The sequence below is a fragment of the Athene noctua genome, chromosome 8 (genome assembly GCF_965140245.1).
Source record: "Athene noctua chromosome 8, bAthNoc1.hap1.1, whole genome shotgun sequence".
NCBI lineage: Eukaryota > Metazoa > Chordata > Aves > Strigiformes > Strigidae > Athene > Athene noctua.
The window spans coordinates 21,387,116-21,408,585 of record NC_134044.1 but is presented as its reverse complement, the minus strand read 5'-3'; the positions used below and the strand labels follow the sequence as shown (position 1 = coordinate 21,408,585).

The window sequence follows — 21,470 nt, the reverse complement described above, 5'->3', positions numbered from 1 at the left end:
TTTATGTGCTAATGACATTAGATTTCCTTAGCTGATATCTTCTCAAAACAAAATTTGAAATACACCTTTTTAGTAAAGTTTAGAGACAAAAAAAGTATATCAAGGCAAAGATTCCCTTTGTGATTTGAGAGTGTACCAAATAAAATGCATCTGAATGACTCAAGCTCCTACATCCCAAATGAAAATGTGGTTTGGGCAGTCTTAGGCACATCCAAAAGGAATGTCAAAATAGTGAGGCAGGAATACCATAGGTACAGAAAGGATTCTAAATGGTATTCATAGGAAACACAAAGCTGATAATTCTGGACTATGTTTTCCTAGGCTAGAATAAATTAATCCCATCTTCTTCCTACTATGATCACATAATTTGGCTGTAATATGTTCTGATGCTTCATAACAGTGTATTATACAGCAGATGGCTCATGTGACATTGCGTTGTAAATAAAAAATTGCTGAGAAGGACAGCTCAAAATTTCTTTTGTGTAACCTCACAAAACAGTGTGGCATCTGCAGTTTAATCTCTACATCAGGGAAACATGGAATAAGAAAATATAAAACCTGCTTTTTTTCTATCTCTGAGGCATTTCTCAGTTGGAACTTTTTGCACTTTCTTGGTTTCATTTTCATTTATTCTAACTCATTACCAATAGGATGGTGGATGATAAAACAAAGATTTTAACAGAACATAGGTACAGGATGGATCTGAAGCCCCATGCTGGCATTTTAAAAATTCAAAAGTACCAATTTTGGGTAAAACACAGCTGATAATTAGAAAGATTATGTTAAAACATATTTGGTATGGCATTTGGAAAACGTGAAGACTTCTGGCTATTTGTGCTTCCCTCATGTATAGCAAAGGGATGAGGCAAAAATCAAATCCAATTTCCAGAATGACAGAAAAGGTAGAGAAGTCTGCAAGCACCCACTCACTGCAAGTGAATCTGGACCCTCTCTAGTAAAAAAACTAATTTACCTCTTTATTCTTAAAAATTCCCCAATGGTATAGACCTCTTTAAGCCTTCTTAAGAAAGAATTACCTCACAGATCTTCATTAATCTCAAAGCCTGACATCTTAAAACCATTCCCAAAGCTCTGAAGTGAATACTGGGTGGAGGATAAAGTTTGGTATCTTCATTTACTGAATTGTTAATTAATTCCTTTCAAACTAGGCCACAGAAAACCTGAGATTTTTGATCAGTTTTCTGGCTAATCTTACCACTTGGAGCTTTCCCAGCTGAAGAATATTACAGAAACATCCAAAAACTAAAAAATGAATTTTTGAACTGTATCTATTCTCTGCTTAAGAAAGCACTAATCTTTCTAAGATGGGCTGCAATTTATTTCAATCACTCTAGCTTTCTTACCACTTCATTTTAGCTAGGATGAAAATTCAACTCTTTTCATGTGCAAATGAATAACTGCTCTATAAGGTCTTGAAGAATCCTTTCCTTTACATTTAAACTACCAAGTTTCTGTTTTAAGCAGAAAGAATAACATAAAACTGCCAGCTACAGAGTTAGGAAAACATTTAATTAGATGCTTTTTAATAGCTGTTTTTGAGACTCTATTAAAGCATTGTAACAGCCTGTCTTTGTTGCCTTAGAATGACCTTTTAATATGCAGGTGGTTTGTTTTTTTACAATATATTCTCCTCCTTACTTTACTCTGTAAAGTAATTCATTAATGTCTTGTCATCTGTTGTTGGCCTCAACTCCTTTTTCTTTCTGCTGAATGGGAACTCCCCATCACACATTGTTTCTGGCAATTGCAAGAGTACTGACACCATTTGCTTAACCACTAACTGTAAAGCAGAGAGATTCATCAGATTCCCAGTGTCACAGCCACAGATTACAACCCAGCATGTCCCACCTTAGAGATCAGTCTGCAGTGCAGTCAGGAACATCGAGAGCATTTTAAACAGTGGCAATTTGAAAGCAAGTCTCTCCTTTCCTGCCAGGACCAAATGTCTATGATGTGTGACATCAAAAAATCTATTGTGCATCACCAGCAGTTGTTTATAAAGGTTCTATTTGATCCAGAAAAAACAATGCACTCAGAAAATACAAGAAAAGTGCATTTGGTGTATAGTTTATGAAACAGCTGACTTACTGATTGTGTCCATTTTTTCTTGTATGTTGAGACGAGAAGTTTTTTGTGTGCAATAAGATCCTAAGAAGCCATGGTAGAAACCATGCACTTACCTTAGTATACCATGAAAATACCATACAAATCATATTAATTTCTTAAATAAGAAATTGTTTCTAGCTAGAAGGCAGCATATGATTAACTCCAGAAAAATCATCATTTCTCTGCTTTAAGTTCCAACTTTCTTCTGTACTTGGGCTGCAAGATGAATAAGAAATTAATAATTAGCTGAAAATGAAAACAATAAATGAAGTAATACCTCAACAGCTGCCTTTGCTCTTTCAAATTCCTCCTCCAAAGAGTGATTTCTGGAGAGAAGAGGCCCTCCCCAACGCTGCTCCTTAGTTGATCGTGCCTAAAAAATAAAAGAATAAATCAGAAGGGCATGCCACATTTCTGAGTTACTTTCTTAATCGTCTAGAGCCCCAAATAGCCTTTTTCTTGGGCAAAACTAATTGTGTCCCTGCATGAATTCTGCTGAATTCCTTTACACTGTAGCAAGTGATCATTCCTCATGGGTCACAGAGTAATTTATCTCTTCTAGACTTTTCACTCAAAATGTGTGAAAGCTAAAAAAGACATCCAAGAAAAGACAATGTAAGAGTTGGGCTACAAAGGGAAGAGCTGACTATTTCATATAAGACTTTTAACTTCTCCTGTATTATGAGTGTGGCAATGCATTCCACCCACTGTGCTCCAGAAAGACAACATCTCATTTTCTCTATACATTTTGTATTTTTCTTTCAGGTTCTGTTTTGGGATCACATTGGAGAGCCAGGTTTGCTATGAATTTTCCCTATCAGCAGCTCTCTCTTCTGTGCCTTACTATCAGTCAATCCCATTGAAAGTACAGAACAAGTTTCTCCCTGTTCTTTTGTTTTAAAACATTTTTTTAATTTTTTTTTTTTTTACAAAAGGCACAGTATAAAACCAAACAGTATTCAGTGATGGCATAGAAAAGCACAAAGTGGCCTAATCTTGCTAAACAGAGCTCTGACTGCTAATCCCTTCCCTTGTGTTTGTCAGAGGTTAAACTCATTAGCCATTTGCCTGACCATGGTCCCAATTGCATTAATTTACATGATTATATTTCTGATGACTGTACTTGTAATATTCAATGGCAATGAGAGCCACATTGCTAAAAGACTAATTTTGCTCACTTCAGACTCATTGGGCTGTATCTGGAAGTGTTGAAATGTGCACTGCTGGGATGAAACATCCAAAACATTCCTGGGGTTTCATATAAGTAATGGGCAATGCATGGTTGAACATGTATGTTTGTGTGTGTACACACGCAGTTTTTTACCTAGAAAGATGGCATTCGTTTGTCAATCTAGCCCTAAAGTTTCTGGTTTGTTCCTGAGTCTTTGGTGTCTCAGGAAGAGACTGATAAATGAAATATATATTGGGTGGCTGACAGAAGTGCGGTTAGAGAAGAATGATATAGCACAGTTTCTGTGAGAAGCACACGGTGGTGGGGGCACTGTGTGCATTCTCCTGTGTTGGCTTCTGGACCTTGCTGCAAGTGACAGAAAGCACAGAGCATGAGGAAAGGTTGACTCTGAGGATCTATTTCTGCTTTCATGTCTACTACCTCTGGTCCAGGTTGTTTGGAAAATATTTTTTACCTTTGGTAAGATCAGGAAGAGGCTGTCACTGAAAACATACCAAAACCTAATCCTATACACAAAATAGTTATTTTACTGATTAATAGAATTTAGGGCAGAAGAAATAACTGGTTTGTCTATATCACCTGACAGTATTTGTCACTCAGCATCTGCAGGATGGAACTGATGTTCCGCAGAGAATAAATTGAGGTTGTCTAAAATATATGTCTTTGAGGAAGGTGCTTGGATTTAATTTAAAGATATCAAGAGACCTTAATTTTATCACTTTGTTTGCAAGTTTGTTTAATTGCCCTCCTTCTTTCTCTTATTGATTTAAATTTCAGTTCCCAACTATCACTTCTTATTCTTTTTCCAATAGTTTAAAGCACTTTTTAGTGCCCCTGATCTTCTCTGTGGAAAGATACTGATGACTTTAATCAGGTTTTAATTGTGTTTTAAATGATATACAGAGATTGAGATCTTAAATTATCTCATTATGAGGCATTCAGATTTCAACCTTTTTTGTTTCTCTTTTACTCTCCCTCTTTATTTTTTTATAGCTTTATTTTTTCATAGCCATACAGACAACCAAAGTGAACCCTATGTTCCAGTACCTGTCTTGCCATTTCTCTGTACAGAAATCAGGTGATCTCCTATCTACCACTAATTATGCCTGCTTCTGCACCCTTTTCTTGCTACAGTACTGCACAGGGAGCACACATGTTGACATCCTCGTACACTCTGAGCCATGGATTCTTTTCAAATTGCCTTCCAGCATAGTGTTGTAACTAGAGCCTGCATTCTCATTCTGAAATGTATGATTTTTCAAGTGACTGTATTGGATTATGTATTTAGACAGATGTCTTGGTTGCCAGCTCATTTTTTATGACTCCCTTATTTACTTTTTTTTTTCCATTGCACTGTTGCACGATGTGCAAATTTTATCAGGAACGGTTTGCATACTTATTTTCCGATCAATAAAATTGAAGATCATGGTTTCTCTTTGGAATCACAGAAGAACCCCCATGTGATTATAATTCCTAGTAAATAAATACTGTTCTTGAGATCTTACATTAGCCAGTTTTAATCTGTTTAACAGCTGCTTTATTCATATTGTATGGTGCTAATTTTAAAATCAGAATATGGTATATTAATTCAAACATCTCGCAGAATATCAAACAGCAACATTTATCAACCTGACCTGTAATGTGATCAGGGAATTAAGTTTGGTTTCCTTGACATAAAACTCCATTGATAGACATTAATTATGTTCCTACCCTTTTCATTATTTACAAGTTGGCTCTTGCAAACTGATTACTTCCGCTTTTTAATCTTTTGTTTCCAGTGACTGCAATTTCCTTAGGTCAAGGACAATACTGTAAATCATAACGTTCAGACCGAGTAGAACCTCAGAAGGGGAGAGGGAGCTTGTTGGGGCAGTAGAGATGTGAGGGGGAAGAGGACAAGCACAGAAGTCCCCTCCTTTTTCATATGTCAGAGTACACATATTGTCCCCACATAATCCCCACAGAAATGTACTTTCTCGTCCATTAAGTGCACAGCCAGAGGGAAAAAAAGAATTCATTACCAAAACCCCCCTAAGCTGCATTTACATACAGACAACGCAGAGTCATGTTCTGAGTGGTGATACCCAGAAATGAAAGACCCCACATGTAACAAACATGCTGCCTTTCGCTAGTGCAGGAAGAGAGGGGATGGGAATGGAGTGCCAGCGCTGGAGAGCTTCACTTCTGCAACTGGTGATGGAGTGGGACTCTGCAGCTGCCTCCCTGAGGGGAGCCCGGGGTGGGGTATGGGTCAGGGTGGAATGGGTATGTCTGAGGCATGGACGCTCTGCGTACACTGTGGGTTGATATGCTCACCACTCTACAGCGGAGGTGCTGTAGCTGATCACTGGCTGTTGTCTTCAGGGACAAAATCTTCCATTCCAATGCATTTGCACACACTTTCCTGCGCTTGTAGTCTGCTTATGTGCTGTTGGACCTTAACTGTTGGTGAGAGGCTTAAATTATAGTCTTAACTTTTGAGCAGGTCTTCAAATAATGACCTAAATCTGTCCCTTGTAACTCTTCATTAGAGTAACTGGCACATCCAAAGAGGGCTAGGGCCATTATTCTTACTGTAGCTATTCTGGAGAAGTGGGGAATAAATTTTGCATTCTAAATATCATTGCCCCAAACTGCAGATTTCTAAGGTTTCTAGGCTTTGTGCTATATCTTTGTCTAAGAGTGCTGACATACTAGAATTAGGTACAGTCAGGGGTTTTGTGTATGCATTCTGCGTGAGCAATAAAATATCTAAATGCCCAGGGAGGCATTTAGAGACTTAAAACATGAGAACTCTTTATGCATATACAATTGAACATATTATCTCCCTCTGCAGTTGGTAATTATAAATAGAGAAAAAAATAAACCTTCCAAAAAACCCAAACAATGTAGGATATCTTGGTACTAATAAAAGCCTAGCAAGGAACTTTCCAGAATGGTTGATAAAAGAAGGAACAAAGATACTCTGGGCCAATGCAATTTAAAAGTTAATAATAGGTAAGGTATGATGTGAGTAGAATACTGAGAAGATGGCCACATCCAATGACAGCCACCATGCTATTGCCCATTCCAGCCTTCAAACACGTTTCTTATTAATTCAAAGCTTGCCTTTGTGATTTTGTATTGGCATAATTTCTGGTAAACACAGGATCTAGTTAAGAAGATTGCATAATTTTAATGAAAATATGACCTAGTTACTTAGTATTTCACTTTGAGGAACTAAATCTAACATGTCAAAGATGAATGATGAAGGTGATTGAGAAACTGCTGATGGAAAACTGCTACAAGTTTGACAAGATGAAATCTTTAGGGTATGGCAGAATCTGTTGCATATGCAAAGGTTACCCTTAAATGAGATAGACAAGATCTACAGAGGACAAAGCATGGAAAACATATGCTTTGATAAAAGCTCTAACATGATTTCTTTTACAAGCAGATTAAGAACTCAGTCAAGACAGATGAGCCTGTTTGTTGGGGACTGACAACTTCGGCAGTCCAAGTATAAGCAGGATGAAGCAGGCAGTGAAGAAAAATACTAAATTTCTAAGTAAACTACCTAGAATAAGAATGAAATCTCACTTTAGGTCATTTCTTTGCACTAATTACCAATTTAACAACATTCATTACTTGAGTGGATCAAAAATCGGAAAAAAAAGCAGCTTATGATAAAACAAAACAAAACATGAAATACACCAGAACAACAGATAAGAATTTTATGCTTTGCTTCTTTTTCAGGTCAGCTGATTCAACTTCACAGTTTTTTATTTTGAAATACCAGTCATTTTACAAAATAGAATGAAGCCTCAACTGACTGAACTTATACTGAATTTAAAATGTGGATTTTTGCTTCTGCAGTTATTCTAGTGGAAAATAAACAGGAAATAGACCATATCAAGTAGAGATGTTATATACTAAATTTGTACCTGATTTTACAGAAAGCCACAGCACTTAAATTCTGTGACTGTCTACTTGATTTACAGACATCTAGGTTGAGCACAGACTTTCTGGCATTTAGATCTATTAGGCTGAGGAACAGCCTCCTAAAAAGGGGTTATAGGTACTTAAAGATAAGCTGGACAAAGCATGTGCAAACACACTGTCCATCTCAAGTGGATGATACTAGGCAATAGATCTTTACCATTACTAAGATGTATAAATCTACTGCACAGAAAGGAAAGATACCGTGCATTACAACTAGTATTATGCTTTCCAAAGGGGAAAAAAATTCCTGTTTGTAATGTAGAGGTGTCGGGGAAGTAAAGGAGGCTTATTTTCCTAACCAAAACACAGAAATGGATCCTGATAACTGGGTTCTTTTTCTGTGTTCTGCAAAACCCGGTGCATAATCTCAGGAAAGACATTTGGCATTTTAGTGTCTCATTTTTCCATTTTCAAATAAGGCTATTATTTTCCATTAATTTCCAGATTTTCCATTTGACAGAAAGGTTTTGAAGTCCAGGCCTAAAAACAGCCATGGAAGAGGTGAAAATTATTTTCAACTAAAAGTTAATCCACCAAAGAACTTTCTCTTTCACCTGCTAGTGGCATTGGCTGAACTTGAAATCTTTCAGTTAAAAAAGCAGGAAAGAAGGTGTATAAGCAACCTGATCTATGTGAATGCATATATAAATGTATGTTTGTCCATACATATGCAGACATACATTTCTAAACCCATACAACTCTTCATTTCCACAAGGTCCTGATATGACAGTGGAATTGGGCAAGTCTATTGGGCAATCTTCAGCCCAGAGCCCTCTGTATTAGAGTTCCTTTGCAGCAGGAAAAAGTCCTTTGACCACACTGCTCTCCAACCTGTGGAGATAAACTACTAATGAACGTTGGTCTAATAATTCCTTCCTGTATTCTTTTGCCATTTCCCAATTCTGGGGATTCCTGGTTGACTAAGAGACCTTGAGAGTAGTTATATTACAGGGAGAGGGAACCATTAGAAGTCCAAATTCCAGAACTGAAGAAAGGGTAAAAAGATGATGCTGTAAATTGTAGTTTCTCTCTGTACAGGAAGGTCACAGTTCACTGCAGTATTAAACTCTGAATGTTTGAGATGCTGACATAGTTAAGTTAGTTTCATTATATATTAATGTGGAAGCTGTGTGAAGATTCGGATGTATGAATCTTTTAACTGATGATCCTGAAAATATCCCTTAAATAGTTTTTCCAGAATGTGGTTACCCAGTGAGACAATTCCTACTTGCCTTTTTATCATTAATAAATCTACCAAATCCTCTTACCTGTGTTGCAGGTGCAAGTTCTAATTCTGACGTCGAATCAGAGTCCAAGGCACTCTTGACGTTAGTCAGCTCCGACTGTGATCTGTTTTCTGTGGACCTAGAAATAATGCATTTACATACTCATCACTGCACACTAAGTAACGCTGCCTTTTGTCTTTCAAGTTCATAAGCATGTACTGATTAATTGGGTTACTTCTTTTAACTGAATTGTTTAACTTGCAGTTCTCAAAAGTGCCAGGACCCTTCTCAGTGTTCTCACTCTTATGCTTTTCAGTTGCATGAAGACAATAGTTAATGCAACAGAACAGTCAGGCCTGACTCACCTGGACAGCCCTTGGTATATATTGGCATGAAACTAGTATAATGGAAAGATCTTGCCTCTACCACTGTTTCTATTTCATAGCCAGGCAAAATGAGGTTAGGCAATGACACAAGACTGGACCTGCAGGCAGTGTCTGGGAACCAACTACCACATTACAGGACTTCACCTTGGCATATGTGCATTTTTTGTGCCACAACATCCTAATGGTCTTTCTTCCTAGAAAAGGAAACCCTGAAGACCAACAATCAAGATAACTGAGCAAAACTTGTATAAAGCTCTAAGTTAATGAAGCACCCGGATAAAGGGCTGGTTAAGATAGAGGATAAGCATCATTTGGTCAGAAGACTTCTTCTACTGCATGAAAATGCTAATTGTGGTCATGCATAATGTAGTGAATGAATGTTGCTTACATATCAGAAAGGCAGCAGAATTAATCTACATGAACTGTTCCCAAAGGCAAAGTCCAATTCTTCCCTCATTTACATCATCTGCAATTTTAGTTGAACTGTGTGAAAGAGGTAGTACTTGGCCTGGGTATTTTATTTTGCCTCTTCCAGTTATACGCAGAAATTCTGCCCTTCTGGTAGCAAAACCAAAATACACTGAATATCCAGTGACTGTCAAATCACTGCCAAGTATCCTTTTTTACTCATTTTACTCACATGCTTGTAGTTGGTTTTGGATCACTGCATGCCTCTGTAGAATTCTCACCACCATTTATTTAGTAATTGCACCTGCTACTTCTCACAACACTAAAAATTGCTAGCAAAATGTCATTTTATAGTGTACTTCCTTATGATACATTGTCCAAAATGTCTGCTTGAATGCATTTAATGTAATCATAACAGATTAAATAATGTGACTTGTCATCAAACAAGAATTTCTGTGAATTAAGAAGCTGGACTGGAAATATTTTTGTAAGGAAAGCACGAAGTTGTACCATAAAAGCTCTTTGGATGAAGCTCTAGATGATGATGTTCTCTCTGTAGAAGGGTGGACCTTGCTACTCCTCTCTCCATGAAAACTGACATCATCCCATTTCTCTAGCTGTGTCTGAATATCAACTGAAAAATAAGAAAAGAAAATATGAATTTTTTAAAGAAACTACTGCAGAAAATTTCATCTTTTCTGTTAAATGTATACTATAGAGAAAATGGTGCCACCAAAGACTATATTTTAGTTAAGGTCCAGTACCCAGAAATGTTGTGCCCCTTTCTAGCTGATATTCTATGAAAATATTTTGGAATTAACAACATTTTTCTGAATCTATGAGCATTCATAGTCAGAATGTCAGTGGAACTCTTGATTTAAAATCAGTGATTTGTATGTAATTTAGATCTGTTGATACAATTATACTATTTGATAGTTTTGGATATTTTTAATTTCCTAATGGTAGTTAAGTTGTAAAAATAAAACTTCTTTTAGTGACTACCATTTAAAAATAACTGTGTAGGCAACTAATATTATTCAGTCATATGTTGGACTTGCTTTGCAAAAATCAGATGTTCAGCTCCTGTTTGAAGATAAAGTTCTCTAAAAGAATTTCTGTGTGATGAATGGAAAATTTGCTACCTTGGTATAAATTACATTTACCTTGCAAATTTCTCAGTTGCACTGCAAGTAATTTATTTTGGATGTAACTAAATTAAATTCACCTTTTCCAAAGCTCATCTACAGATCATGCTTGGCAGGATATTGAGTTGTGGTTAGGATTTTTTTTCAATCTGCATAAATATAGCTCTTTCGTCAAGAATGGATTTTTTTTCTCTTGTATGCATAGATAAAGTAGTAGTTAAAAATATGATGAATATTTCTGACATCTGCATTTCTGAAAAGGACATCCAGCATGGGCTGCCTCTGATTTATGTCCTTTACCAACTTCTCTTGACACCCCTATAGACTTTTCTTCTATTTTACTCACCCTGACTAAATTATTTTTTGAAAGAATCCTTTCAAAACTTTATTTGCACATTTAGTGACAACTTAATAGGTATAATGGCAAAGGGAAAGGCAAAACGTGTTCACAGTCTTTCAAGTTTAAAGTGTCTCAAGGAGTTTATAATGTGGAACAAAGGTTACACTCCCTGCTAAAATGTGGTGCAACAAAAATTCTGGTGTTGCTGGTTATTTTGTGATAGCAGGAAGGAAAAATTTGTGCTAAGCAAGGCTATGTAGCACTGATAAAATAGCTACACTCTTACCTAAATCTAGTGAAGACTTGTCTGATACTCTGACAGTCTGGACTTTCTGCTCAGTATCCACACTGATAAGGTCAGAATTGTCTGTCTTCTTTCTGTGGGCTGTAGCTTTTAAGCCTTCACTCCTTGATGGATTCTCTGATTTCTTTGCTTTGTTTTGGGTTTGTAAGACAGGTTCACTAAGATCCAAGAGATCCAGACCTGTTGATAATACTTAGAGACAAAATGTTAGAATTCAATGTTGGTTTAATTCAAATAGCTCACTTCAAAAATTTTGTTGTAATTGGAAAAAAAAATCTAATGTGTTTGAATTTGAGGAGAGTAGATGTATATTCCCTGGCTAAAGATAATGACCAGCATATTCAGATATGACTAGGGATTTCAGTACCTATCTGGATGAAGTTTTTAAAAGCTTGATTTGCATAAAAGGATTTTCCTCTGAAAATCTTAAAGACCTCTTAAGCCTTATGGCTGTAGCGCTACGATTTTCTTATGTTGTGAGGGTTCCCTGTACAGTTAAGCTTTTAGATAAGACTTGGTTTAATCTTACGATTTATCAAGCATTGGTAACGGCTGCTTAGGGCACTGCTGTTGTGCCACATGCCATTATGGAAAGAGCTGAAGAGCAGACAGCTTCTTGGGTGGACTGCTTGGGTCACAAAGGAATAATATGGTATGTTTAGTAATGGTTTCTACTGTTGTTGCTATTTGTCATTTGGGAGATAAATATTGAATATAATTCCAAATTCTGTTGCTATTAAGGACTAGATCAGTATAGAAGACATGGTCAGTCTCAGCTCTTCATCTAAATGTTGCTTAAAAAGTAACATTTAAAATTCTTTGGCACACAAAAGATAGAAATCTCTCTATTACTGTTTTATATGGCAGGTATTTTTTACAGATCAGTTTGTATTAACTCTTGCAGTGCTTTATCTGTGTCTTTGGTAAATCACTGAATTTCGTCAATCTTCATAGAATAATAGATTTTTATTTTGTTGTTAAATAGATCTAATTAACACCCACCCCCCAGCCCAAATCTGAGAGATATTCAAGGTAGATACAGGATCTTCAGATACTTACTTTTTTACAACAAACACCACTCTTAAACAACCTGAAATATTTCTGTTCATCCCTGTAATACCTTTAGTCATATATAAACGGAAAAAATATTATTTACAATTGTTAATTCAGTGTTCCAGTTTTTATTACTGGAACTTGCATATTGCTTTAGACACATATTAATTAGATGTCAAAATAATCACCCAGCTGTCAGTTATTCATTTAATAATTTGCTTGTATATAGTTTTTAATGAAATGGCTTCTAACAAGCCAAATCATTTTATGAGATAGCAATAGAACATAGTGCTATGCCGATTTTATTGTGTCTTGGTTGATTTGCTCAACTGCTTTGTTTACTTTTGCACAAATACCAAATAGGAGGAGGCCAACTTCTAAAAACACTTCCAAAGGACAACATACCTCAAATATAATTCAATATAATGCATAAGGCTTTTAGGATTCACTCTTAAATTTTATTATCTACTCTACTATCTCATTGCAACACAAAGAAGCTAAGAAATGTGTTAGATCCTTTCACTAATAAAGTGTCTAAACTCAGCCTGGATATCCCATCCAAGTTTTTAATAAAGAAAATCTTTCTAGCATAAGGAATGGGTTTGGTTAAAACCAGACTAAATGTGGCTTTTCCATAGGTTAAAATGTTGCAAAAATGAAGATTGAGAATCGGTCAAATTGATATGTACTTCCTGTTGAACTTAAGTTCCCTTTAATTCATGCCCAGAGATCTGCTAGAGTACATGCGATTTGGATCACATCAGATTTGCCCTCAAATGTAACAAAGTTTTTTTCTACTAATAATAGATCAGGCAATTATAATTTAACACCAGCTTGTAATTTTGTGCAAATAGTAACAAATCAAGAAATCACTTGACAAAAAAGTAACATAATTAAGATAAAACTAAAATTATTTCTCTCTGGTGAGGGATAGTAAAGAATGTTGTTTACCTGCAGTATTTGATGTTACAGGCCTTGCAACAGCTTCTGGTTTAGTTTCACAGAGAAAGTCATCAATGGAGGGGCTCAGAAGGGGTCTGCTTTCTTGTTGCTCATTCACCAGCTAGCAACAAAAAAACCCAGGGTCACAGAGGGTTGTTGGGATGCAGAATTTAAAGAAATAAAACATTCTCACAATGTTATGTGCTTTATTTTTGACTGTGAGAGAGTAAGATACTGCAATTAGAAGACGTACAAATAGCTGTGGGCTTAAAATAAAAACCTTTAGTCAGTCTTCTGGGGAAAAATTATATTCCAGTTTTACAAATTGCACAAAAATAAAGCATCAAGGTGATTTTCCCATAGCAATTATTGCATACTATTGCTTATAGGGCTAAAGTATACACAAGGCCTGATGTAACTGCCTTCAAATCAATGGAGTGAAGTTGGCATTCTCTATCACCAGGAGACTAAGCAGGGATTTTTAAGTATTTGGAAGTGGTCTTTTTTTTCACAATTAACATGCATCCCCACAGAACTTCCCCAGTACCATTTATCTAGCAAATATGCATTAGCCCATTAAACAATAACCTGCTGAGACAGAAAACACTTCTCTGCAATACAGAGACATACGAATGACAGTGGATGGAGCCTGGTGAATGTATGAACTTCCTGCATCAGTTTTGACTGTGTGAAGACTCATAAAACAATTTTTATTTATGAGCAGTTTTCCCTTTTTATTGTAATTGCCTGAATGCATTCGTTTCTGCTACCTAAAAGAAATCTCTGTATTACAGGCTATTTCATGAATTAGGGATTAAAAAGACAAAACAGTCTCAGAAATGAGTCTCCTCTCTGCAATTTATCTTTGGAGGATCAAGACCTATGCTGAGCTGGATGGATGTCTGACCGTGTGGCCTGCATTTACTTTATCTTTAATAATGTGAAAACATGTTTTCCCTCTCTGTCGCTTTCATCTGGAGCTATTTCAGCTTTACTTTTATCCTCTCTGCTTTCCTCTCTATTCTGTACTTTTTTTCTATTGTTGAATTTTCAAAATTTTCTCTCATATGTATTTGCACTTTTAAATTTAGGATGCTAACATGGACTAAAACAGAAAAAAAAAAAAAGTATTTACTCAACCTCATTATCTGTTTGTTAATTGCTGGCATTTACCTACTCCAGTAGAAGGATTGCCTCTAAAGCTGTTACAGCAAACCAGCTCAGATTCACTGTTGTTCAGTACTTGATTTCTGTATTACAATATTGCAAGAAAATACTGGAGCTATTGAAATCAAAAGTCCATTATTTTGATGTATCAAACATTTAATCCGGTACCTAACACTAACTGACGGTATAATATGTGCACTTCTTCATTTGCCCAGGACCTCACAGTTTTGCACTGAAATACCAATTTACATGAGTAATAATGGAAGACAGATGAGTGATTGCCTGCCCAACTGTGTGTAGCGGAACATGCAAATGTGGGCACTTAATTTAGAAATCTGGCAGTGATACTGTCCCAAACTCTAATTCTGCACATGCTAAACCCAGACTGCAGATGCCCCTTACAGGTGACTTGATCATGTGGTTTTATAACTCTCTGAATTGATTGTCCAGGTTGCTGTCTCGTTCAACGCACAGAAGTTACTTAATTTGGTAAATCTCAATACTTGATTGGAAATTGCATTTATACCAGATATACATCTTTGATTTCCATTAAAGATGCCTCTACAGTACCCACATTATCTCCGGGTCTACACTTATACTCAATACTGATATTTAAGACTAAAGAGGACCTTATTTTTCTGTTTGTGATTTGGTGACAGACCTTACTCATTTCTACTGGGGCAAAAATTAAGGTGGATGTTTAGTTAATTCTTGTTCAAATTACTTTTAGTTTTTTAAAAGTTTCTTTATGATTAAATCCATCTATCAGCAAAAATTGCTTGAATAAATTTTTCTTTTTCCAGTTACATGTTCCATTCTAGGAACTAGCATTAGTAACAGCTGCTGTACTTTTACAGCAAGTTGCATATTTGGGTGAACATAGCATCCAGCAGAAATGTTGCCAAAGCCTCTGGATCAACTGGATCTTCAGTGATCTATTCTGTGATATAGTAACAGCATAAAGAAAAGTCCTACGCCATTTGGAGGGGGTGTCCTGTTTTCAGCTGGGATAGAATTAATTTTTCTTAGTAGCTAGAATAGTGCTGTTTTAGATTCAGTATGGGATTCGGTATGAGGAGAATGCTGATAATACACTGATGTTTTCAGCTGTTGCCAAGAGATCAAGGTCTCTCCAACTCCCCATATCCTGTCCATGTGCAGGTGTACAAGAAGTTGGGAGGGAAGATGGCCAAAGTACTGGACCCAAACTAGCCAGTGGAATATTCCATATCATGCAATGTCATGCTCAGTGTATAAAGGAAGGGTGGCTGGGAAGGAGGGGGTTCTCTCTCTCGCTTCCAGGGTTGTGATTGGGGGATCTTGTTATTTCGGGATCACTAGCTGGGAACAGGCTGGGCATCAGTCGGCGGATGGTGAGCAATCTCATTGTGCATTACCTGTTTGTACTTTCTATTATTGTTATTGTTTTATCTCATTTAAATAATTAAACTGTTTTTATCTCAACCTACAATTCTCCCTTTACCTCCCCATTCCCTACGCCATCCCTGGGGGGGAAGGATGAGTGAGCAGCTGCGTGGTGTTTGACTGCCAGCTGGGTTTAACCCATGACAGGGGAACAGGAAGGAAGAAAGAAGTTCTATAGGAATCACTGTAAATGTAAAAACTTATTAGGAAATATTCTGTTTCTGTAAGGGTGTATCAATAGAGTACATTATCACATAAGATCTGGATGCTTACCAAGTTTCCCATTACAGTCCATGGAAACTTTTTTTAATAGGAAAGAATGGGGGAAGGAGGGAAAGAAGAAGGAGTATGAGAACCAAGACAGCCAAGATCACTCCCTGGAGCAAATGAAGAATAGAAAATCTGAGGACCAACTTGAAATGCAATTTATTCCTCAAACCTGTTGCAGGGGTAAGAGGATAAACTCTGGGAAGCTAGCAATAATGTTAAGAATCAGAGTCATGGAGGGGAAGGAGACTAGAATCAACAAAGGTCTGAATTTCTCCAAGGCTCAATTGAAGTATGAAGTAGCAGATACCTGGCAAATATTTTTTCTTTTCAAAGCTGGTTATCATGTCACTAGAAATTTCTTTATTATGTTGTTTATGTAAGGAAGGCCTGCTGAACAACAGGCCCTTGTTAGTTTGATACCAGCAGTGTATTGTTCAAAGTCCCTTGATAAAATTCTGCCATCAAACTGAAAGAAGATTGGTGGTAATATCCACTTCATCGATTTTGCCAGCAAACACCAAGATTTAATTTTTACTAAGTTGTGTCTTCTTTCTGCGGCATTTACAGCATTTTTGTTTCATTAGAAAACAAAAAGGTTTCTCTGACTCTCTTACTTTGGGAATATATACACTGAATTCATCAGAGATGGGCCACCCAAATGATCAGAGGAATAAAGAATACATTTTACAGGGAGACTAAAAGGGTTTGACTTGCTTAGTCTAACAAATGAGGATTGAGTAGGAATATAATTATTCTCATGTACACATAAAGGGAGAGTGGTTAGATAACACTGGAGGAGGAAAGTTATTTCAACTATAGAGAAAGCCTGGCACGGCAACAAAGAGATCTAAACCAGCCATGAATACATCTGGTCTGGGAATTAAATGAATCTTTCCAACTATCACAGCAGTGAAATGTATGAACAGTATTATTTTTATGGTAGGGGGACAAAAAGCCTACCTATTTAAAATGGCATTTGACAAGCTTTCTACATGGCTGTTTATGATGTGATTGCTTTTGAGAAGCCGGCTGTGGCCCAGAGGATCCCTCCTAGTCCTGTGTTCTATGCTCCCATGAATAAGGACTGGAAGCTGTACGAGTGTCTTGCTAGAAGGGTTGTTCCTGTGAAAAATAATCTGCTTTCAACTGAAATATCTGGGTCAAAACAGGTAGCAAATACACGGTCAAGTGTACTAATTCCCAATAAATACAAACTACATATGTATATCAATAGAACATACTAGAAAAATATGTTTTTTGACATGAAGTAGACATTTCATGACAAATCAAAGCATAACAGGTTGAAGGGTGCCATGAGCTGGTATTTTTGCTGTAGGTATGTGGGCAGTGGGGTAGGTTTCTGACATTACTGTGTATGCAATGCCACTTGGTAAGCCCTAGGTCTCACACTTCCAATTTAATTTTGCTGCCTCATATATTGTACCAAATTTATTCCTAGTTTAACTCTGCTCAAGTTATTAGAGTTATATCAGGCATGAATTTGGAGTAGTGCTATAAAACATTCATGAGATGAAAACTATTATCTATATTAAAGTAATAATTTATGGTTCTCAAGCACCTTTCAGGGTGAATATCACAGAATGCTTTAAAACATTCATGAATCAAGCCTGGCACCACCACAGAGCTGAGTATTATCTCTACATTGCAGACGAGAGAAGCAAACTGAAATTAAGAAAGGCACCCAACATTGCCCGGTGCTGGAGGAAGCAGCGCTGGGAGCAGGAGCCAGGCGGCTGGCAATGCACCGCCGCACAGTATTTATGTGTGCAGTATTTGTACACATGCCAAGCAGTATAGACAGAGCCTGAGAAACTGTTGATTTATGATTACTAATTTAGCCTGTGAGTGCCATAAATTCTCATAATGTCTCTAAGAACTTAATTTTTCTTTATAAAATTCATTTTAATTAAAGAAAAAGCCCACACACTCCTTTAACTGAAAGATAGCTAAAATCGGTCGAGGGTGATATTCCCTGCTACTAATACATCTGAGGAGACTCATCCATAGTATAAAATACTCCTAAATTCAGATGAGTTTTTTGTGACTGACTTCTGCTATTGAACAGCACAACAGAAAATGGTGGTTTTTCTTACCTCAGTACTGCTATTGGAATTTTTTGTTCCAAAAAGCATATATGTGGGGGGGTTTTGGTGCTTTGGGAGAGATACCTGGAGAGCCAAAAGCATCATCTGATAGCTGATACCAGCACCACTGCTTAAATATATGAAAGCAAAAATTCTTTAGCAGGGCTGTGAGACAAGGCCCAAAAGCCGGGTCAGGCAGTTGCTGTGCTGGAGGCCATGCCATGGCTGCCATATTTCCCCTCAGCTGGACAGTCCTACAGCCCAGGGCACTGAGGGAAATCACCTGGCCTCCATTTTGTGTGCCCTGTGGCCCACCCCAGCCCCAGCTGTCTGCACTGATTCAGCTGATGTAGTTTATTAACTGCAGCTGCCTTTGCTGCTGAGTTTTTCTTTTCCCAGGGCCTTACCGTGCTGTTCCCAGAGTTGCTGTGAGATGTGGATGAGGTGACAGTGGTAGCTTATGGCAGTTCCCTCTCTGGGTGATCCTCAAGCCTGAAGGGTAGGTGGGCCCAATGAATGGTCCCAGTTTGGGGTCAAACTCTGGGTGGGCCTGGTTGTGCTGGGGCAGGAGGGGAGGCATTGCTGTGGAAGGGGTGTAGCATTAGCCCCCTGAAAGGGAGCAGGGGCCATTGTGAGGAGCTTCTTTGTTCTAGTCGCTATCCAGCCTGGCTATAGCTTGCCTTGATCACCCACCTAGCACCTCTTTCTCTGCCCTGTAGTCATCTCTAAATCCTCCCAGGACTTATCTTCTCCCTTTGCTCCCATAAAAAACTGGTAAAACACCTTCCTCGAGCCTTGGGTTTCTCCTCAGGCCTGGTGCTGTGCAAGGGAGCTGCGTAGGGCACAACAAGCACCCAGCTGCTATCATGGTGGCAGCTCAGCTGTCCTGTAAAAACTTGTTTTCTGCTCGTCTTTGGGGCCTTTGTCTTATGGTTTTAATGCAGGTGTCTCTTGTGATGCTGGTTTTAGTGGTGGTGTTTTACCATGCCAGAAACAATGTGAAATTATGCATGCATACAGTAACCGCTATGGCTTTGGTTTTGCTTTGCTTTCAGTCTGCATCTTATCTTGTAGTAAGAGAGTTATGAAATACCTAGGGAGTAGCCTGATTTAAAATTTAAAATAAAACCAAAACAAACCACAACAAAAAACCAAAAAGCAACAAAAATGGTGGTCTGTTAACAGGGTTCTGTTGTGAAACGTTGCCACAGAGCAGCTTAGTCTGACCTTAAGGCAGAGGGAGCTAGAGCACATCTGGTGCCCAGGGGAACAGCTAAGAGGACCAACTTCTTGCCTAGTGTCAATTTACAGTTGATAATGTTCATCTGCACAACCTGCCCTGCTCTGGCTACAGGTGCTTTGTCTGCTCTCTTCCTAGAGTGCTGGATTTACGCTGTGGGAGTACTGGAGCACACCAAGGTTGTCTGTCGGTAAGGTATGGTCCTGACATTCCATTTTATACAGTCACCTATTGCATTTCTGATTTGATTTGTTTGCAGTGCACAATGCATGTTGTTTTGTTTCTTTTTTTAAATGTTAGTAGGGCATAATATAATACTAGTCTTTAAGATAAATTATTTGGAACCTAAACTGAGGGGTTCCAGTCAGGCATAGGCAGCTAATTAACACTTATGTTTTGAGCACATAGTGAACTAGTTCTTTTAAATTAAGTGCTTAAATTCCCTCCATGTTGAACAGGGAGAGATAAATGCCTAGAAAAAGCAACTCCAGAGGGAGATCCTGCCCAATTTAGGCTGTTCCTCAGGAGGCTCTCAAAGGCACCTAGCTTTCCCACTGGCTATATATGGAATTTATTTTAGAAGGACTGGTTCAAGAGGCACCTAAAATTTAGATATTAGTTACCTAAATTAGTTAGATTGGATTCTACCCATTTTTTCACCTGAGGCTGTTTGAATTACTCAAGACACTAATTTAGGAAGCCCCAAACTACTAATGGGTAATCCACCTGTGCAGTTCAGCAGCAAAGCTGCTCCTGGGCACTTACACCTTTTGCTGTAAGGACCACTCAGTGTGCTGGTGATGCTGACTGCATCAGTGAAATGATCTGACCTAGAAAGTTCAGGGACTGGTGATGAACATGTGGTAATGAGCATTGGAGAAATCAGGAACCTTTTAACTCAGTTTTTCTCTTGGGAAATTGTATTTTTGAACTTTGAGAAATTTGTCTCCTGCTTGGATGAGACTGGACAAATAGGTAAATGAGTTACATTAATTAGAGTAGTTAGTAAGTGTTATACTGTTCTTTTAGTTTAACCAGAGGCATCCACTAAGGCATCAACTAACTTCAATAACTAATTATTTGCCCCATAGCAATGGTTTCTTGGTAGAGGGGTTCTCTGCACACATCTGGCACATGGTAATCTTTGGTGGCACTCACTAGGATAAGAGGAAATGATTGAATTAATTTCTACTAACTAGCTACGTCTAAAATCTGATAAATGGGAACCACAAATAGAAATTGAGGTTATTGTTCTCTAGAGCATAACTGGAAGTATTGTCCTGACAGGTTTGTCTGTAGATCATTATCTTGAAAGGGTAAGAACAGGAAGAGCTTTTTTCTGCTTGCTGATGGAGGTTTGGAAAGGGAACTTCTGACAAAATCACTAGTCTTGTGCTAAAAGCTCAAATTGTATGAGTTACATTTTTCTTCACTCGCTTTTCAAGCATGTTTATAAATATTTCACAATCAAAATGACCACCGCACATGCTTTATTTCCTATTGTATAGTAAGTGTGATCATTACTTTTTGCATCATCCTTGTGCCAGGGTGATGTTATTTTTTTATCTGTCACTCTAGTGTGAATTTATGTCCCAACAAAACTGACATGCCAGCCAAATATTTGGTTTTCACAAGAACAGAGACTAAATTCACAGGGTGACCAGTATAACTGACTTCTACGTAATGTGAATTGTGGGAGCTCTAAAACCAAGACAAACTCATTTCACCCTCCTGCAAAGAGCGCTTTGGTGTTACTGCCTCCCTGAAGACTAGTCTTGCTCAGCAGGTGATAACTGGTACTCTGTTGCTAAGTAGTAGGAAGTGTGTGGAGTAGTCTGGGAATCAGAGGTGACAGTACCTTACCTGAAATCACACAAGCTAAGTGACCCCCTGGGGCTTAAAGCAAACAACTAACAGAGGGCTTGTGTGAAGTTAGAGGAGCTGTGGGAGGATTACTACAGATGCTGTATTGGATATTTAAATTCACATGCCAGCTGTGTTTAAAACCTATGCTTGATGTCTAAATTGGTAAATGACAACATGCTTATGTTGTGTCTTCATTAACAGCAGTTGCATTGCTTGGTGATAACTCTTGCTGGGCTCGCTGTGTCACAGTAGCATCCTATCTGTGTCTGTAAGTCCTGACCTATACAAATTAT

The 21,470-nt window shown here is 37.8% G+C and overlaps 1 protein-coding gene across 6 annotated transcripts in view; it reads right to left on the bottom strand.

Moving 5' to 3' along the window:
* Nucleotides 1–21,470, bottom strand: part of PEX5L (peroxisomal biogenesis factor 5 like) — a 116,096-nt gene that overhangs the window by 16,808 nt on the left and 77,818 nt on the right. For 4 of the 6 annotated variants that reach the window (XM_074911946.1, XM_074911949.1, XM_074911950.1 and 1 more), the window contains 5 exons: nt 13,114–13,225; nt 11,092–11,301; nt 9,831–9,954; nt 8,569–8,665; nt 2,405–2,500 (listed from right to left, as the gene is read on the bottom strand). In XM_074911946.1, the coding sequence (XP_074768047.1) occupies nt 2,405–2,500; nt 8,569–8,665; nt 9,831–9,954; nt 11,092–11,301; nt 13,114–13,225 (639 nt within the window). The remainder of the gene's footprint in view (nt 1–2,404; nt 2,501–8,568; nt 8,666–9,830; nt 9,955–11,091; nt 11,302–13,113; nt 13,226–21,470) is intronic. The other 2 variants (XM_074911951.1, XM_074911952.1) reach the window with 1 other exon arrangement.